An 18304-nucleotide genomic window follows, 5' to 3' on the forward strand; every position below is an offset into this window, starting at 1 on the left:
GCGAGTAGATCACTTGAGCACTTGAGGTCAGGAGTTCAAGACCAGCCTGGCCAATATGGTGAAACGCTGTCTCTACTAAAAATACAAAAATTAGGTGGGTGTGGTGGCACATGCCTGTAGTCTCTGCTCCTCGGGAGGCTGAGGCAGGAGAATCGCTTGAACCCTGGAGGCGGAGGTTGCAGTGAGCCGAGATTGCACTACTGCACTCCAGCCTGGGTGAGTGAGTCTCCATCTCAAAAAAAAAAAAAAATTAGAACTCAATAGATGTATTTTGCTTTATGTAAAACCCCATTGAAAACCTAGATTAATATAAAAGATCAATCAGAGTGATTATTTGCTATATCTAGGAAATTGTCAACAGAATGCCTTTAAATGGAAAATATCTATGGCGTCTTTAAAATATTTTTTCAGGCTGGGTGCAGTGCAGTGGCTCATGCCTGTAATCCCAACACTTTCGGAGGCTGAGGCAGGAAGATCACTTGAGCCCAGGGGTTTCAGACCAGCTTTGGCAACGTGGCAAAACCCTGTCTCTATTAAAAATACAAAAAGTTATCCAGGTGTGGTAGTGCACACCTGTAGTCCCACCCACTCGGGACGCTGAGGTGGAAGAATCACCTGAGCCTGGGAAGTCAATTATGCAGGGAGCCATGATCATGCCATTGCACTCCAGCCTGGGCAACAGGAGTGAGACTCTGTCTTTAAAAAAATAAAATAAAATAAAATAAAATAAATATATAAATTTTAAATATATATATTTAAAACAACTTGATTTGCATATAACTCCAGGTCTATTTCTATTGATTATATTTTAAAAGATTATCTAGCAAGACTGTGAAACAGAGAGCAGTGACTTAATTCCTTTGTGCTTCTTACTAGCTCTCTGATTTTGGACAGTTAGTTAACTTCTCTGAACCTTAGTAATGTCTGTGAGAGACAGTTACAATATTGTAACCTGTCTATCTTACAGAATGATTGTAAAGTTCAAATGTAATAAGATAATGTACTTGTATATGAAAGTGCTTGGAGTATATAGTGTAATACAAAGGTAGAGTGATGTTATTATTAGATACATAGATATCTCTGCTCTTGTCTTCTTTTTACTGATTTGACTGAGGTGCCATTTATTTATTTGTTTGTTTGTTTATTTATTTTGAGACGAGGTCTCACTTTGTCACCCAGACTGGAGTGCAGTGATGCTATCTCAGCTCAGTGCAACCTCCACCTCTCGGGTTCAAGTGATTCTCCTGCCTCAGCCTCGTGAGTAGCTGAGATTACAGGCACACGCCACCACACCCAGCTAATTTTTGTATTTTTAGTAGAGACAGGTTTCATTATGTTGGCCAGGCTGGTCTCGAACTCCTCTCCTCAGGTGATCCACCTGCCTCAGCTTCCCAAAGTGCTGGATTACAGGCATGAGCTACTGCGCCCGGCCAGAGGTGCCGTTTAGATAAAAAAAAAAGAAGAAGAGCTTGATCACTTGAATAAAAAAATCCACAGAATAGAGCTAGGCAGTACCAACATTTTCCAGGCAGGAAATTGCCCTTTGCTTTAAGATTACCTTTTAGATAGAAAGTATTCTATTGACTCTTAGAGATAGGAACGGTAAGCAGGAGTGTTAAGAGTTCGTATGTGGGAAGGAGGCTTCAGATGAACTGCATGGACAACTTGTTGATTGAAACTTTACGTAGAATATTGCATGGATTTGTTTGAACATAGGTACTTTTTGCATTCTCTCTGAGTTTCGGTTTTAACTGCAGTGAAGGCTTGGTCCGGGTGTCTTTGTTTGAAGTACACTGCTAGTTCTAATTCAGCAGGTGAGACATCTTGGTAGTTTTAGTCAACTACTTGTTCATTTTTGAAGATAAATTTAACAATTTATTTTAACTTTTTGTTTACATTTTTGATAATAGGTAGTATTTATGAAGATTCATGTGCTAGTCATGGTCCAATGAGTTTGGGAGAATTGGAGTTGGAGCCAAATTCTAACCTTGTTCTTCCCACAACACTTCTGACATTACAAGAAAATGATGTTAATTTACCAGTAGCCGCTGAAGATTTTTCCCAGGTACCAAATTAGTAGCACTTATATTTTACTTAAAATGAGAATTGAAACAATATTGCCTTAGCATGGTACCCCGTCAAGAGCCAAGCCTCTGAAGTCAGATAGCTTCAAATCATGCCTCCTTTATTTCCTAACTCAAGCCTGAATATAAATCTTAGTTCACCTAAGCTGTGCCCTTGAACATATTAGCCCCTTTTAAGCCTTAATTCCCTATCTTTAAATTAAAGAATAAAAGTAACGGCCAGGTGCAATGGCTCACACCTGTAATCCCAGAAACTCTAGGAGGCCGAGACAACGGATCACTTGAGTCCAGGAGTTTGAGACCAGCCTGGGCAATGTGGCAAAACGCCATCTCTACAAAAAATACAAAAATTAGCTAGGCTCCTGTAGTTCCAGCTACTTGGGAGGCTGATGTGGGCAGCAGATTGCTTGTGCCCGAGAGGCAGAGGTTGCAGTGAGAGCAGATTACACCACTGTACTGTACTCCAGCTGGGTGACAGAGTGAGACTCTTGTCTCAAAAAAGTGAATAAATAAATAAAACATAAAAATAATATATATAAAAGTAAGGTAGCTATTTAATTTACATCTCTGTATCTGCATACACTACCTAGCTTAGTAATTTGCACAAAGTAAGTGCTCGATAAGTGTTTATTACATTGAAATTTGTAAAAAGTGTTTCATAAGAAATGTATTGCATAAGAAATTTAATACTGAGTGAAGCCAATGGCCCATGCAATCTCATGTACTGAAAAAATAGGTTACTCACCAAGATGTTAATCTAAAAAAGTTCAATATTAAATAGTTTTTTATTTGTGTATTGGCAATTTATTACTCATTTTGAAGTAATTTATGAATAAGTATTCATGGTATTGTGCAGCAGTACATATGTTAAGGATGAAACCAAAAAATATGTAAGATAAAGATTGTGGAACACATGATTATGTGGGGTTCAGTATTACCAACCTGTGACCAAGCAATGATTAGGAAAAATTAGTTAATAATGAAAAAGTATGTTAATAACTTCAGTATGAAAAAATTTTTTGTGACCATGATTAGGCAAGCATTTCTGGGATATGATACCAAAGGTACTATCTGTGAATAATAATTTTTTAAATTGATCTTATCAAAAATAAGAACTTCTGTTCTTCAAAACACAGTTAAGAGAATTAAAAGGCAAGCCACTGACTGGGAGAAAATATTTACAAATCTCTTATCTGATCAAAGACTTGTGTTCAGAATATATAAGGAGCTTGCATAACTCAGTATTAAGAGAACAAACAATCCAGTTTAAAATGAACAATAGATTTGGACCAGTACTTTACCCAGATATATGAATGGCAAATAAGCACATAAAAAGATTCTCAGCTGGGCATGGTGGCTCACGCCTGTAAGCCCAGCACTTTGGGAGGCCGAGGAAGGTGGATCATGCGGTAAAGAGATCGAGACCATCCTGGCCAACATGGTGAAACCCTGTCTCTACTAAAAATACAAAAATTAGCTGGGTGTGGTGGCTTGTACCTGTAGTCCCAGCTACTTGGGAGGCTGAAGCAGGAGAATCCCTTGAACCCGGGAGGTGGAGGTTGCAGTGAGCCGAGATCGCGCCACTGCACTCCAGCCTGGTGACAGAGCAAGACTCTGTCTCAAAGAAAAAAAAAAAAAGATTCTCAGCAGAGTTAGTCATTAGGAAAATGCAAAATAAAACCACAATGAGCTACCACTACATATCCATTAGAATATCTAAAATCTAAAAGACTGTCATGCCAAGTGTCGGCAAGGATGTGGAGCAACTGAACTCTCATACTTTGCTGATTGGGAATGTAAAACGATCCAACCCCTATGGAAAAGATCTTGGCCATTTCTTAAAAAATACACACCCACCATATGAACCACGCATTTCACTCCTAGTTTCTCAAGAGAAACTAAAACATATATTTACACAAAGACATGTACATGAATGTTCATACAACTTTATATTTGTAGTAACCAAAAACTAGAAACAACACATTGTCCATCAACTGGTAAATGGACAAATTGTGGTGTATGCTGTGCAGTGGAATATTAGCAATCAAAAGGCATGAACTATGAATACAAACAATAACATGGATGGTTCTTACAAAAGTTATGTTCAGTAAAGAAGCCATACCAAAAACAAACAAAAAAAATCACTCTGATTTTATTTATATAAAATTTTAGAGAATGCAAACTAATTTATAGTAATAGAAAACATTTCAGTTCTTTTTTGGGGACAGTAGGAGGTAGAGGTGGGAAGGGCAAGAGGGAGAAGATAAAAGGGTGTGAGAAAACTTTTGAGATTGATGGATATGTTTATTGTATTATCTTGATTGTGGTGATAGTTTCATGGGTTTATAGGTAGGTCAAAACAGCAAATTGGACACTGTAGATATGTGCAGTTTATTGTCTGTTATGTATATCTCAATAAAACTTTCAAAATAAAAGTTTACTTCCTTTTAATTGATGGCTTGTTTTAGAATAAAACTATAAAGTGTTACCAGAAGAATGGGCCTCAAAAAATTCCTTTGTTAGATTTCTTTAGCTGACAGGGACGTATGGTTAGTAATAATGGCACACATTTATAGTGCTAAATGCTGTTCTAAGTTTTTTATGTATTTTAACTCATTTAATCCTTATAACAGCCTAATGAGGTAGTTATTATTATCCCTATTTCATGAATGAGGAAATTGAGGTATTAAGCAGTTAAATAACTTGCCCAAGGTCAAAGCTAGAAAATGCCTTACCCAGATTTGAACACAGGCAGGTTAGCTCCTGTGTTCATAGCTCTTATTCACTGTGAGTAAGCAAGGAAACCACTAGAAACGTTCAAAGTCTCAGCAGCCAGAGCCAGAGGTAGTCCTAGTACCCATCTTAGAAATACACACCAAGATAATATTTCCTTCGAGGCAGAAACATACATGACTAACAGCTCTAAACTTGAAAGACCAGAGTTAAGACTAGTTATTACTACTGTAGCTTAGAGCTACTCATTTTTACCCCTAGATAAAGAGGATGCTTGTCAAAGGTGCGGTGATTACATTGTGTCCATGTGGACAGATGTTTCAGATTCTTCTATGGTTGTATTTATTGACAAGGGTTCAGGGATTTCTTTTTAAGTTCCTGTTAAAGCTGTTTTCAGGGGCTCCTGTAATAGCTGTTTTCAGGGGCTCTTTATAATTAAGCTCATAAAACAGGAAAGAGAAGAAAGAAAATCACACAATTTGTGATGTGTGATTATGAAGAGATTTGTGACTAATGTAAATTTCAAATTTGATTATGTTATAGGTAAGGGAGAGACATGATAGTGCTTATGATGGGGCGTGTGTTTCTTGAATGGCAAATGGAACATAACAATACCTACTCACACTTCTGAGAATTAAATGATGTTACTATATATAAAAGCTCTTCGAAAATTGCAGTGCATTATGCAGATTTTCATTTTATGCAAAAAGTGGTTATATGGAAGAGTTTGCTGCCAAATTAAGTTCTTATCCTGTCTAAATCCATTATATGTATATAAAGTAGTTTAATTCATAAGTAGCTCTGAATTTTCTAATAAAAATAGAAATGACTTGAATATTTGAAATCTGTATATATGATCCTAATCTTTTTAAAGTTTTTTTTTGCAACATCTTTTCTTTTGTGATATGTACCTCATCACCTATTTATCGGTAGAAGTGCTAATACATAAATGGCAATAAAAAGCAACTAGACAGCAAGCATATTATTAAAATTTTATAAACACTTGAATAATTTGACTTCTCAGATTTTTTAAGTAACTAAAAAATATTATGACTTCATATCTTAAATTATTTAGTACCAACAAAAGCGAAATCAGGATGTTAAGCAAGTCGAACACAAACCATCACAAAGTTACCTACATGTTACAAATAAATCTGATATTGCACCATCACAGCAACAAGGTAAGACTTGTTTTTATGTAGTAATATAATAGTTTGATACTTGTCTGGATATTGAACAAATATGAGAATTCTTTACTTTTGTATACATCCCACTGCTCTCTAGGTTTTTGTTTTCTTTAGTTTTCTCTCATTTAGTCCATTTAGATGAAGAATCGGTATTGTATTTGACTGTAAATTAGTTTGTTATTTTTACCAGTAAACACTATTTCTAGTAGATTTTTAAAACTCTTAGCTGGTGTCTTTCCTTTACCCTTACCTTTTAGTTCTTGTTCAATTGAATACCAAGGTCTTTTTATCTGTACATAGGTCTATTTGAAATTATAATATGTTAAAGACAGGAATTATGGCTGTTAATATGCTTTGTAAAGCACATTATTTAGTGCATGGTGTTGTTGACCAAGTGTAACTTAAAAACAATTGCCTCTCATGTTACATACTATTGATATGGATGACCTTAACTGTTGTTTATCAAACTTGTGTGGTTACCTTTCATTCCAGCGTATAAGCATTTTGATATTGTCTCTATGTTTCTGCAAGGCTGTTGGCCTCGTGCTTTGTTTGCCATCTTGCTTCTTAGTTATTTACATTTTGTATAACCTAAAATCTGAAATTTTACAGTAGAAATTAAGATATCTTCTGTTTAAAAAGTTTCTGCCACAATCCTGGAAGAAGTATTAGGAATAGTTTGAGAAGTAGAATTTTTCTTTTTTGCTTTTATAACTGTGATTTTTATTTAATTTTCAAATAATACTTAATTGAGCAAATGCATATTATTGAATGCCAGTATAATTGCAAAGGTAACTATGCATTTGTTGTTTTGGGAAGGACCTAAATGAGGATATGCTCAAGAGAGTAAGATTATGCCACTTAAGGTTCAGGTTTTCAGTCTTCCATTTGTTGTCTATTCCCCTCGTGCTCCAAGTTTTCAGAACTTTGTCCTCCTGACCCTTTTTTTTTTAACCTCATCGTAGTATGTTAATATTAATGTACTGTGGAAAATTGCCTATAAAACTCTTCTTATGGTGATTTAAAAATTAATCATGATAGTATATCGATATGGAAAGATAAATGTTTCTCAGGTAATGTCAGAATTTACTTCTTGTTCTTCAACTGAGTCTTCATTTATGAACTATCCTTCACAGTCAATGATAGTTTCTTTAATGTTTTTAAAAATTAATCATTTTTGACATTATAAATGAATTTCATTTTCTTGGGGATGTTATATGTAATGAAATAATTATTTTTCTCAGCTGATAGGAAAATATCTCTGGTAAAATGTTAGCTGGTGGAAGGAAGTTTTATGTGGAAAGGGTTTACAACAGTTGGATTTAATACATTTGAAATGTTTTGCGTTGCATTTTACATCTAGTACAAAAGTTAGGAGAGCAGACCTCTACCAGCCTTGACTAAGACAAATAAATAGCAGTGGGCTATAAAGAGAGCATTTTAAATACAGGCCAAGTCTTTCACTCTATAATGATACATATCTTTATACTGAAAATTTCTTGAATGAATATGATTGACTTGGCAAATATAGTCAGTTATGACATTTTTTCCCATAGATTTTGTGGGTTTTATTTTTTTTTCTCTGATGAAACTCTGAGACATTGCCAGATGTTCCAGAAAATAGAAGTCAGAGTGCCAAAATAATTCTCTGGAGCTCTCAGGACTTTGGGTGACCTTGAAGGAATTCAATCCTCTCATACATAGAAACCTTGAAGATAATGAAGGAAATTCACCTTATCACAAGGGAATTAAAACCACATCTTTTCTAGCAGATAAATGCTTCCAAGAATACTAGAACCCCAAATTTTGGCTATTTCAGGGGGAAGTATCATGTATTTCACTTGAAATGTGTAGTTTAATATATGTCTACAAAGAAAGAAGCAGTAGCAGCTGTTTTAATGATCATCCATTAAAAATTAACTGAAGAATGGTAGGACACAGATTCTAGCACCGTATTGCTAGGAACTTAGTAAAGTACTTAGTTTTTTTCTCCCTTGACTATTACTTTCAGATTTTAATATAAAAGAGAGGAATTCATTGTTCTGACAAACGATATCTTTGAAGCCTTTAAGAGTAAAAGCTTTTTATTTGGTATTGAATTTATTGGTTCTATCTTTGACCACATGATACCACTTATCTGATTCTATGTACTGATTAATGTATCTAACAGTTTTACAGTGAAAGTGCTTTTTTAAAAAAGTATTTGAATAGTCATTTCTATTTTTCCCCCTTTCCTGTGCAAGTTAATTTCTACTCATCTTTTGCTATACAAGTTAACTTTCATCAGTACAAATGAGAGGCTAGTTATAAGTCAATTTATTTGTGATGAGCCCAGGAATAATTAAATTCTATGAAGTAATATATTAAAATAGTATACTTTAAAAATTATTTTCCTTCTTTTTTTCTCTTTAAATTTTAAGACCATCATAATACATTATCATTACAAAGTCAGACATACTATATACTACTACCAGTCAGTGGGGGGAAAAAAAAGTCATATGTTTTATGATAAAATGCTGCCATAGGTTGGATTGTCAAATTTGCTTGAAAAAAATCACAGCAGTTTTCAGTTTTTCTTATTTGTAGATTACACATGTTACTCAGAAAATAAGTATCAAAGTGCTAAAAGTAATAGGTGTAATTGCTGTTATTTGTCAAAATCAGTTTACATTTTTGTGGGAAACACAGAATCACAAATGTTTCTTTCTGGCAATGTGTCCTGAGTTAAATTCGAGCCAATTTAGCACCTTTTATACTCATATAACTGTGATGATGACTTTAAATGTGTAAATAGTAGAAAATTCAAACTTATATATTCTTAGAAGCTATTTTTGACCACGTGTGCAAATAATTTTTCTTTTTTAATAGAATGGTGCATTTTTTGCCTTTGTATTTGAAATTTAGCTAAATTACAATAGCGATCAGAACTATAGTTGACCTTAGTAATTTCAAAACCATAGTTAAAAGAGTTTTACGTTGATTTTTAAAAATCTTAAGATATGATAGGGATTTCAAAACTATTTGTGTAGATCTCTGATAGGGAGGGGTTGGGGCACAGACTAATAAATGTGCCAAAAATATGTGAATCCAGATGTGTAACAAGCATTGTCTGAATAAATGTGTTTTCCACAAATCCATGCTATTGATTAACAAAAAATAAATTCACTTTGAAATGTTGCTGAATTTGGTAGTTTTGTTTCCACTTAGGATGAGGAAATTGGAAAGAGTGTCACTTTCACCCTAACTATAATAAAATGTCAGATAAACTTCAAAATCATTAACATTTCTTGAACCTATCAGAGAGCTTCTGATGCAGAGCAACTAAGTAGCCTAAAGTCCAAGGAAAGACAGACTCCTCCAAAAAGAGATGAGACACAAGCACTGTCTCACTTGTGACAGAGCACAGTCACAGAAAGAGACCAGGCACCAATCAAGCAGATAAGAAGTATTTGGTTAAACTTTGTAGTGGGTTGCTAAAGGCCAAGTATAGAACCACTGGTAGTCACAGATACAAGTGGAGTTCACACCCACTTGTAGGCATCTTCTGCACAGACCTCTAGAGAAAGATTGTGGGGAAAGGCAGAGAGTCTCCCTCACTGGTGCAGGCCTGAATGAAGGAAGTGACTGTCACTGCCAGAAAGGCAGGATGCCCACTTTGACCCTTCTCCTTTAAGAACAAAAGCCTTAAGCCATTGAGGAAGGGCCAACACATCTGTTATTTCTAGGGTATAGGTGAAAACCTATTGTGGCTGGGGGAAGGGTACAGGAAAAAAAGAATCCACTCCTGGCGGAGAAGAAGGAAATAGTCTTGTCCCACAATCTTTTATCAGCACTATTAGAAGTTTCTTATTGTTGGGGGAGTGGTTGGAAACTGTCCTGCACAAAATTTGCCAAAGGGACAAGGCAGAATTTAAAATGTCAGTTCCCTCTAAATTGATGTATAGATTCAGTGCAATCTCAAAAACATTCCCTCAGGGATTTTTGGGTAGAAGTTGACAAGCTAAATCTAAAGCTCATAAGAAAATGCAGAGGACCTAGAATAGCCAAAATAACTTTTAAAAAGAGAAATAAAGTTGGAAGATTATACTATATAACTCTAAGACTTATTATAAAGCTACAGTAATCAAGACAGTGGGGTACTGGCATAAATATCAATGGGATAGAATAGAGAATTCAAAAAAAAAGTCCACACATTTATGATCAGTTGATCAATTGATTTTTACCAATGGGAAAGACAATTCAATGGAGAAAGGATAATCTTTTCAACAAATGGTATTTGGACAGAGCTCATCTATATACAAAAGAATGAACCTCAATCTGCATTTCACAAACATACAAAAATGAGCTAAAAAATGGATCATAGATCTAAATGTAAAGCCTAAAACTACAAAACTTCTAGAAGAAAATATAGGAGAAAATTTTTCTTTGTGACCTTTGGTTGTGCAGAGATTTCTAAGATATTGCAGAAACTATTGATAACTGGACTTAATCAAAATAAAAGTTTCTGTTCTTCAAAAGACAGTGTTAAGAGAATGAAAAAGGACAAATCACAGACTGGAAGAAAATATTTGCAAATTTGCTTTCTGATGAAGTAGTTACGTCCAGAATATATTTTTAAACCTTACAAAACTCAACACTAGGAAAACAAACAACCCAATTTTTAAAATGGATAAAAGATTTGAACAGATACTTCACCAAAAAAAGATATTTGTATGGCAAATAAGCACATGGAAAATTGTTCAACATCGTTAGTAATTGGGAAGATGCAAATTAAAAATTAAATACTGCTGAATACCCATTAGGTTGACTAAAAGCAAAGAAACTGATACTACCATGTGTTGATGAGGATATAGATCAATTCTAATTCTGATACATTGCTGGTGGGAATGAAGAATGCAACATGCACCTTGGAAAACTGACAGTTTCTTATAAAATTAAACATAAATTTACCATATGACTCAGCAGTCCATTGCCTATGTATTCACTCAAGAACAATGAAAACTTATTTTGACACAAAACCTATATTCAAATTTTTTTTAGCAGTTTCCTTTATAATTACCCCAAACTGGAATCAACCAAAATATCCTTCAACAAGTAAATGGACAATCTGTGTGATACATTCATACAATGGAATAGTACTCAGCAATGAAAAGACATGAACTACTGATACACACACAACAGCACAGATGAATCTCAATTGCATTAAATGTAGTGAAAGAAGTTAAACTCAAAAGGCTACATACTGTATGATTCCATTTATATGGAAAAGGCAAAATTTGTTGGAAAAGGCAAAACTATAGATATGGAGAACAGGTTGCCTCGAAGAAGAGTTTGACAACAAATGGCAAGAGGGAACTTTTTTCCATTTTGATGGCAATATTATATATCTTGATTGGGGTAGTGTCTATATAACTATGAATTTTTCAATGGTTAGTCTTACTGGTTATAAATTATACTTCAATAAAATGATGTACATATTACTGAGTTTATGACACTTCCTTTGCTTATTATGAATTTTCTTTATTAGCTTGTACTAAAAGCTTATCACTTGGGAAGGTATAAAAAGTTTTGTTGTTAAAAGGTGTGTAAATGTGACACTGTATTACATTTATTTACTCTTACATCTTTTTCTTATGTTAACACTTTAGGAGGAGATAGTTTGACATATTTTATAATACATTATATCTTCAATACAATGTAAATTGGATTTTTAGGTGTTTATTTAAAAATACATTCCATTTAGACTAGAAGTCTGAAACATTTATGTTGTATAATTAATAGTTACTAACTAGAAACAAAGAAAAATTGTATGTGCTAATAAATCTACAGTGGAAATACTCTTGTTTAAAATTTTCTTGTTTAGATGTCAGAAAGGGAAGAACTGTCAGCTCAAAAACTTGTGTTTTTCACTGGCACATCCAATATAATGTGTAATCAACCCAGTTTAACTCAGTACATATTAATTGAGGGCCCTTCACACTCTACGCTTCTAAGCTTCAATGCCTTTCTGCATTATCTTCTTTCCACCCAGAGTTTCCTTCTCTCCCCACTTTTATATGCCTACAAATTACTTATTCTTCACATTCAGCTCCATCATTTTGAGTCCTTACTGAACCTCCAATTGAAAACGTCTTATTCATTTTAACCCACTCTCTTTCCCTAGCTCTTTTCTGCCTTGAACATAATCATAATCTTAACAATAGTTTTTGGCTGGGCACAGTGGCTCACATCTATAATCTCAACACTTTGAGAGACTGAGGCAGGTGGATCACTTGAGGTCAGGAGTTCAAGACCAGCCTGGCCAACATGGCGAAACCCCATCTCTACTTAAAAATACAAAAATTAGCAGGACGTGGTGGCACATGCCTGTGGTCCCAGCTACTTGGGAAGCTGAGACATGAGAACTGCTTAAGCCTAGGAGACGGAAGTTGCAGTGAGCTGAGATCACACCACTGCACTCCAGCTTGGATGACAGAGTGAGACGCTGTCTCAAAACCAAAACAAAACAAAAAACGGGAATACATTTACCAGAGATTTGCTAGGTGCGTTCTATGTCATTATTTCATTTATTCATCACAATACCATGCCATGCAGGTAGTTTTGTTTGTTTGTTTTATAGAGGCAGAGTCTCACTGTCACCCAGGCTGGAGTGCAGGGGTATGATTGTAGTTCATTGCATCCTCAACCTCCTGGGCTCAGGCAATCTTCCTGCCTCAACTTCCAAGTAGTTAGGACTACAGGTATGTGCCATCATGCCTGGCTCAGGTAGTTTTATTCCTGTTTTACAAGAGAGAATGAAAAGATTCATGAAGGTTGACTAATTTTCCCAAAGCACACAATTTAGAAAATGGAGATCTGGAATTCCAGCCCAGATCGACTCGATTGCAAAGCTGATGCTCCTTTCCTTATGTAATACTATTTATTGAATATGCATTTAACAAATATTTATCATGTGACTTAACAGCTTGTTGACAAGAGCTGCTTTTATCATCTCTGTGTTCCCCAGACTGATTATTTAATATTCCAAAGAAAGTGATCTATGGGATAGTTTTGTGATTTGTTTTTAAGATATGTTATCTGTTTCTTATTTAAGAGAGCTTGTTTCCCAGTGTAGCACTGTGGTGATCAGTAAATGCTCATGGAATTGAATTTGATGATTACATCATTTGCTATTAACCCCCAACAACATTTAATTCTGTTATTTAGTAATAAGACGGAAGAAGGAAGGGAAGAGAAAAATGAGAATATTTCATTACAATCATTTTTCCATTACTGTCTCTTTTTAATGTAGACAGTCGTGCAGACAGCCACAGTGGACTAATCTAAAGTGATTTTTATTTGCTTTTCCAAAAGATTGATTTCTTTTATAGTATTAACATAAATTTTTATTGTTTGAGGACATAATAGTTGAATAGAGGGTAGGGGCAGCCAAGAATACGCCCAAGGGTGGGGAAAATTAAATCAGCTTAGATATTAGTTCATGGGCAATCTTTTTGAACTTTAGATGAGAGAGAAAAATAGTGTGGACATTCATTCACTCTTTCTTTTTAAATTGAGGTATAATTCACATACTGTAAAATTCTCCCTTTTAAATTCTCAGTGGTTTTTAGTATATTCAAAAAGTTGCTGAATTATCATAACTTTCTAATTCCAGAACATTTTCTTCACCCTAAAAAGAAACTCCATATCTATTAGTAATTATTTTCCATTCTGCCCTCCCCACCCCTATCCCTGGCAACCACTAATCTACTTTCTGTCTATGGATTTCCCTATGCTGGACATTTCATATAAGTGGAATCATACACAAGATGTGGTTTTTCTTTTTGGGTTCTTTCACTTAACATAATGTTTTCTTTTAGTTTTGGGGGGTTTTTGTTGTTGTTGTTGAGACAGAATTTTGTTCTGTTACCCAGGCTGGAGTGCAGTGGTGTGATCATGGCCCACTGCAGCCTCTGACCTCCCAGGCACAAGCAATTTTCCCACCTCAGCCTCCTGAGTAGCTGGGATGGCAGGCGTGTGCCACCATGCCCACCTAATTTTGTTTTTATTTTTTTGTAGAGACAAGGTCTCACTCTGTTGTCCAGGCTGGTCTTGAACTCCTGAGTTCAAGCAATCTGCCCACCTCAGCCTCCCGAAGTGCAGGGATTACAAGTGTGAGCCACCACACCTGGCAACATAATGTTTTCAAGGTCCATTCATGTTGTAGCAGATATCATTACTTTCTTCCTTTTTATAGCTGAATAATATTCCGTTGTGCATTCATTCTTAGGTTAATCTTTTTTAGCATCCCTTTACATAAAGTACCATAGAAAGTGCTGCGGCCCTAGAGAGATGGATGAAACAAAGCATCTGCTCTCCAGGGATAAAAGGAAGAAAGGCCATTTTGTGAAGAGATGAAGACTGAGCGGTTGTGGCTGCCTTGCCGACCTCGAGCAGCAGTCGGCTTCTCTACATAGAACCCGGGAGTAGGAGTCTCAGAATCGAATCTCTTCTGCCTCCCCACTTCTGTGAGATTTTTTTGATCTTCAGCTACATTTTCAGCTTTGTGAGAAGCCTCATCATCTAACACAGTGGCCAGCAACATTACTGACAAGACAGATCCTCACTCCGTGAACTCCCATGTGTTCATTGGGAATCTCAACACTCTTGTGCTCAAGAAATCTGATGTGGAGGCAATCTTTTTGAAGTACGGCAAAATTGTGGGTTGCTCTGTTCATAAGGACTTTGCCTTCGTTCAACGTGTTAATGAAAGAAATGCCAAGGCTGCTGTAGGCGGAGATGTACAGCTCCTCTTTTGACTTGGACCATGACTTTCAGCGGGATTATGATGATAGGGTGTACAATTACCCAGCCCGTGTTCCTCCTCCTTCTATTGCTCGGACTGTAGTGCCCTCGAAACGTCAGCATGTATCAGGAAACACCTCACGAAGGGGAAAAAGTGGCTGCAATTTTAAGAGAGGACAGCGGGGATCTTCCAAGTCTGGAAAGTTGAAAGGAGATGACCTTCAGGCCATTAAGAAGGAATTGACCCAGATAAAACAAAAAGTGGATTCTCTCTTAGAAAACTTGGAAAAAAATGGAAAAGGAACAGAGGAAACAAGCAGTAGAGATGAAGAATGATAAATCAGAAGGGGAGCACAGCAGCAGTTCCATGAAGAACGATGAGACTAATGTGAAGATGGAGTCTGAGGTGGGTGCAGATGCCTTTGCTGAGGAGGGGGTCCTACTGGATGATGATGACGATGAAGATTGGGAGATGACCAACTGGAGTTGACCAAGGATAATGAAAAAGAGGCTGAAGGAGAGGGTGACAGAGACAGTGCCAGCGGCGAAGATGACCAAGCACATAGTGGTGTTTAGAAATCTTACCCCATTATTTCTTTACGTGGGTGCTTGTCTAAGATCAAATTTTTCACCAGATCCTCTCCCGTAGTATCTTCAGCACATGCTCACTGTTCTCCCAATCCTTGTCCTTCCCATGTTCATTAATTCATATTGCCCTGTGCCTAGTTCCATTTTCACCTCCTTTGATGCTCCTAGTAGTTTTGTTAAGTCTTACCCTGTAAATTTTGCTTTTAATTTTGATACCTCTTTATGACTTAACAATAAAAAGGATATATGGTTTTTATCAGCTGTCTCCAAAATAATCTCTTGTTATGCAGGGAGTACAGTTCTTTTCATTCATACATAAGTTCAGTAGTTGCTTCCCTAACTGCAAAGGCAATCTCCTTTAGTTGAGTAGCTCCTGAAAGCAGCTTTGAGTTAGAAGTATGTGTATTATACCCCCACATTAGTGTGCTGTGTGAGGCAGTTCAACACAAATGCAACAACGTATTTTTGTGAATGAGAGCTGGCATGTCAAATGCATCCTCTAGAAAAATAATTAGTGTTATAGTCTTAAGATTTGTTTCTAGAGTTGATACTGTGGGTTATTTTTGTGAACACCCTGATGTTTGGGACCTTTTTTTCTCAAAATAAACAAGTCCAAATTAAACCAGGAAAAAAAAAAAAAAAGAAGGGGTAGTTGAGAAGGATAATTTCTTTAAAACACTGCACCTCAGAAATAATTTGTTAGAATACTATTAAATATGAAAAGACAAACATCTTTCTATAATTATACTGTCAACTTGTCACTTTTTTCTTATGGTGTTGAAAAATAAACGTGGCAACAAGTGTGTTAGGTCAACTTGCAGATTGTTTTTATGTATATACATTTCTTACATTTTATGTGAGGATGTTTGCATGAGAGAGGCATAATCCATATGAGAAAAAATATTTCCCTGGTGTAATAATGGATTTTTAAACATAGGTGATTATTTTAACTGTTCCAGTGTGAAAGGATTTGTACTTTTGATTTAAGAGATAGAATATATATATGCATATCTCTCTATATATAATGTCTATATCTATGTCATATATATATATATATATATATATAAAATCAAACAGACAAATGTGTGTAACTAAGGATGATCCCTCACAATGAGCAAAATGCATAAAGGATTGACATGGAAAATCTGTTAAATAAGACATTGAATATTATGCAAGGATTTCTATAACATTTTTACTTATTGGTACTAAAAATAATTTCCTTTTCAATATAGAAGCATTTTAATTGTGGAAATTATTTAATTTCCTTTTTGTGGAATCAATTATACACCGTATATGGAGAGCTTGGGTTTTTCTTGTCTTTTTGACATTAAACACATCTCACCAAAACCATACACAAGGATTGTTTTGAAGACTTGCCAACATTCCAAAAACCTCTTCAACCCTTTCATTGTTCTTTACCAGATTTCCTGAAACTTGACTTTAAAGTTTTTATTACAATTTTTAAAATAGAAATCAAATTGATATAAAATATAATTTAAACTGTTAGATCAATCAGTAACCTTTTTATTCAACAGCTATTACAAATAATTTAACCTTATAATCACAGAGGTAAATATAGAGTTGATAAAAATCTTTACCTTTTGATATTAATGAGGTAAATACTTAAGACTTGGGAGCAGGGGAACCATCTCCAGTTCAACAGAACCAAAGGTTGCGATCACAATTAGGAGTAGCATCTGATCTTACTTCTAGTTGAACATTATTATTGTTGTTGTTATTATTATTATTATTATTATTGTTATTATTGTGATGGGTTTTGCTATGTTGCCTAGGCTGGTCTTGAGCTCTTGGGCTCAAGTGATCCTCCCACCTTGGCTTCCCAAAGTGCTGGGATTACAGGCATGAGCCACCACTCTCAACCTCAGTATTATTTTTATTATACCACAGTGCCCTCCAAATTAACTGCAAGTTGATATATTACAAATGCTGTCCTTCTAATCAACCTAGTAATCATTTACTAAAAATTTTTTAGTGATTTTAATTTTATAGAAATTAGGCAGACTATTTCAATCATATAACAGTGAATTATTCCACTAAACCGGTTCTACCCTTTTTGTTCATATAATGAAAATAAAAAGAGAAGCTTGATTATTTTCAGTTCAGAATACATTACCCTCAAATAAATTCAGGCCAGAGATGCAGCTATGCAGCCGTCCAGTGTCATAAAAAAGCAATTCACCATTGAGTGATCTCTCCATTCAGAAGTGTGCAGTCTTAATGTATGGCTGTGAGAAACTGTTATTTCATGATCTTTTTATTAAAAGCTTGACTGAAAACTAAAATTAATAAATTAGAACAGGGAAGTGATATAGTCTTATCATACATGTAGGATGAACCACTACTAGACTGTTAGTCTCTAATACTGTATTCCTCAAACTTTAACAGACATAGAATTTTCCGGGAGTATTTATTTATTAATAAAATGTAGATCCTAAAGTGATTGTTTGCCTGTGGTGGGGCCTGGGAATGTAAACATTAAACTAGTACCCCTGGTTATTCGGATGCTGAAGAGGGAGGACCACCCTTTGAGAAACACTGATTAAGGACTCCAGTTGTTTTTGATGATTCTGTTCTTCTATTTAGAATTAGAGGCACTTTGGAGACAAATTGCATGAGCTCAAATCCTAGCTCATTTGTTTAATAGCTGGTGACCCTGGGCAAAATACTTAACCTCTCTGTGCTTTTCTTATCTGTAATATAGTATAGATATTTCATGGTAATTAAAGACATAAAATACACTTATACTAGAACCTGACATATATTAAGAGCTATTAAAGTGTTAGCTTTGCTCATTGCAACCTCTGCCTCCCGGGTTCAAGTGATTCTACTGCCTCAGCCTCCCAAGTAGGTGGGACTGCAGGCTCATGTCACCACACCCAGCTAATTTTTGTATTTTTAGTAAATGTT

The 18304-nt window shown here is 35.4% G+C and overlaps 1 protein-coding gene and 1 pseudogene across 17 annotated transcripts in view; both read left to right on the forward strand.

The window, feature by feature from the left end:
• Positions 1–18304, forward strand: part of KIAA0586 (KIAA0586 ortholog) — a 122952-nt gene that overhangs the window by 82152 nt on the left and 22496 nt on the right. For 13 of the 17 annotated variants that reach the window (XM_065548854.2, XM_065548856.2, XM_065548853.2 and 10 more), the window contains 2 exons: positions 1911–2065; positions 5893–5998. The exons of 1 other annotated variant lie outside the window; for it this stretch is intronic. In XM_065548854.2, the coding sequence (XP_065404926.1) occupies positions 1911–2065; positions 5893–5998 (261 nt within the window). The remainder of the gene's footprint in view (positions 1–1910; positions 2066–5892; positions 5999–18304) is intronic. 3 more of the 17 variants (XR_012415827.1, XR_012415828.1, XR_010588497.1) reach the window with 1 other exon arrangement.
• On the forward strand, positions 14554–15494 carry LOC135971577 (heterogeneous nuclear ribonucleoproteins C1/C2 pseudogene; annotated as a pseudogene).

Source organism: Macaca fascicularis, chromosome 7, assembly GCF_037993035.2.
Source record: "Macaca fascicularis isolate 582-1 chromosome 7, T2T-MFA8v1.1".
Lineage (NCBI taxonomy): Eukaryota > Metazoa > Chordata > Mammalia > Primates > Cercopithecidae > Macaca > Macaca fascicularis.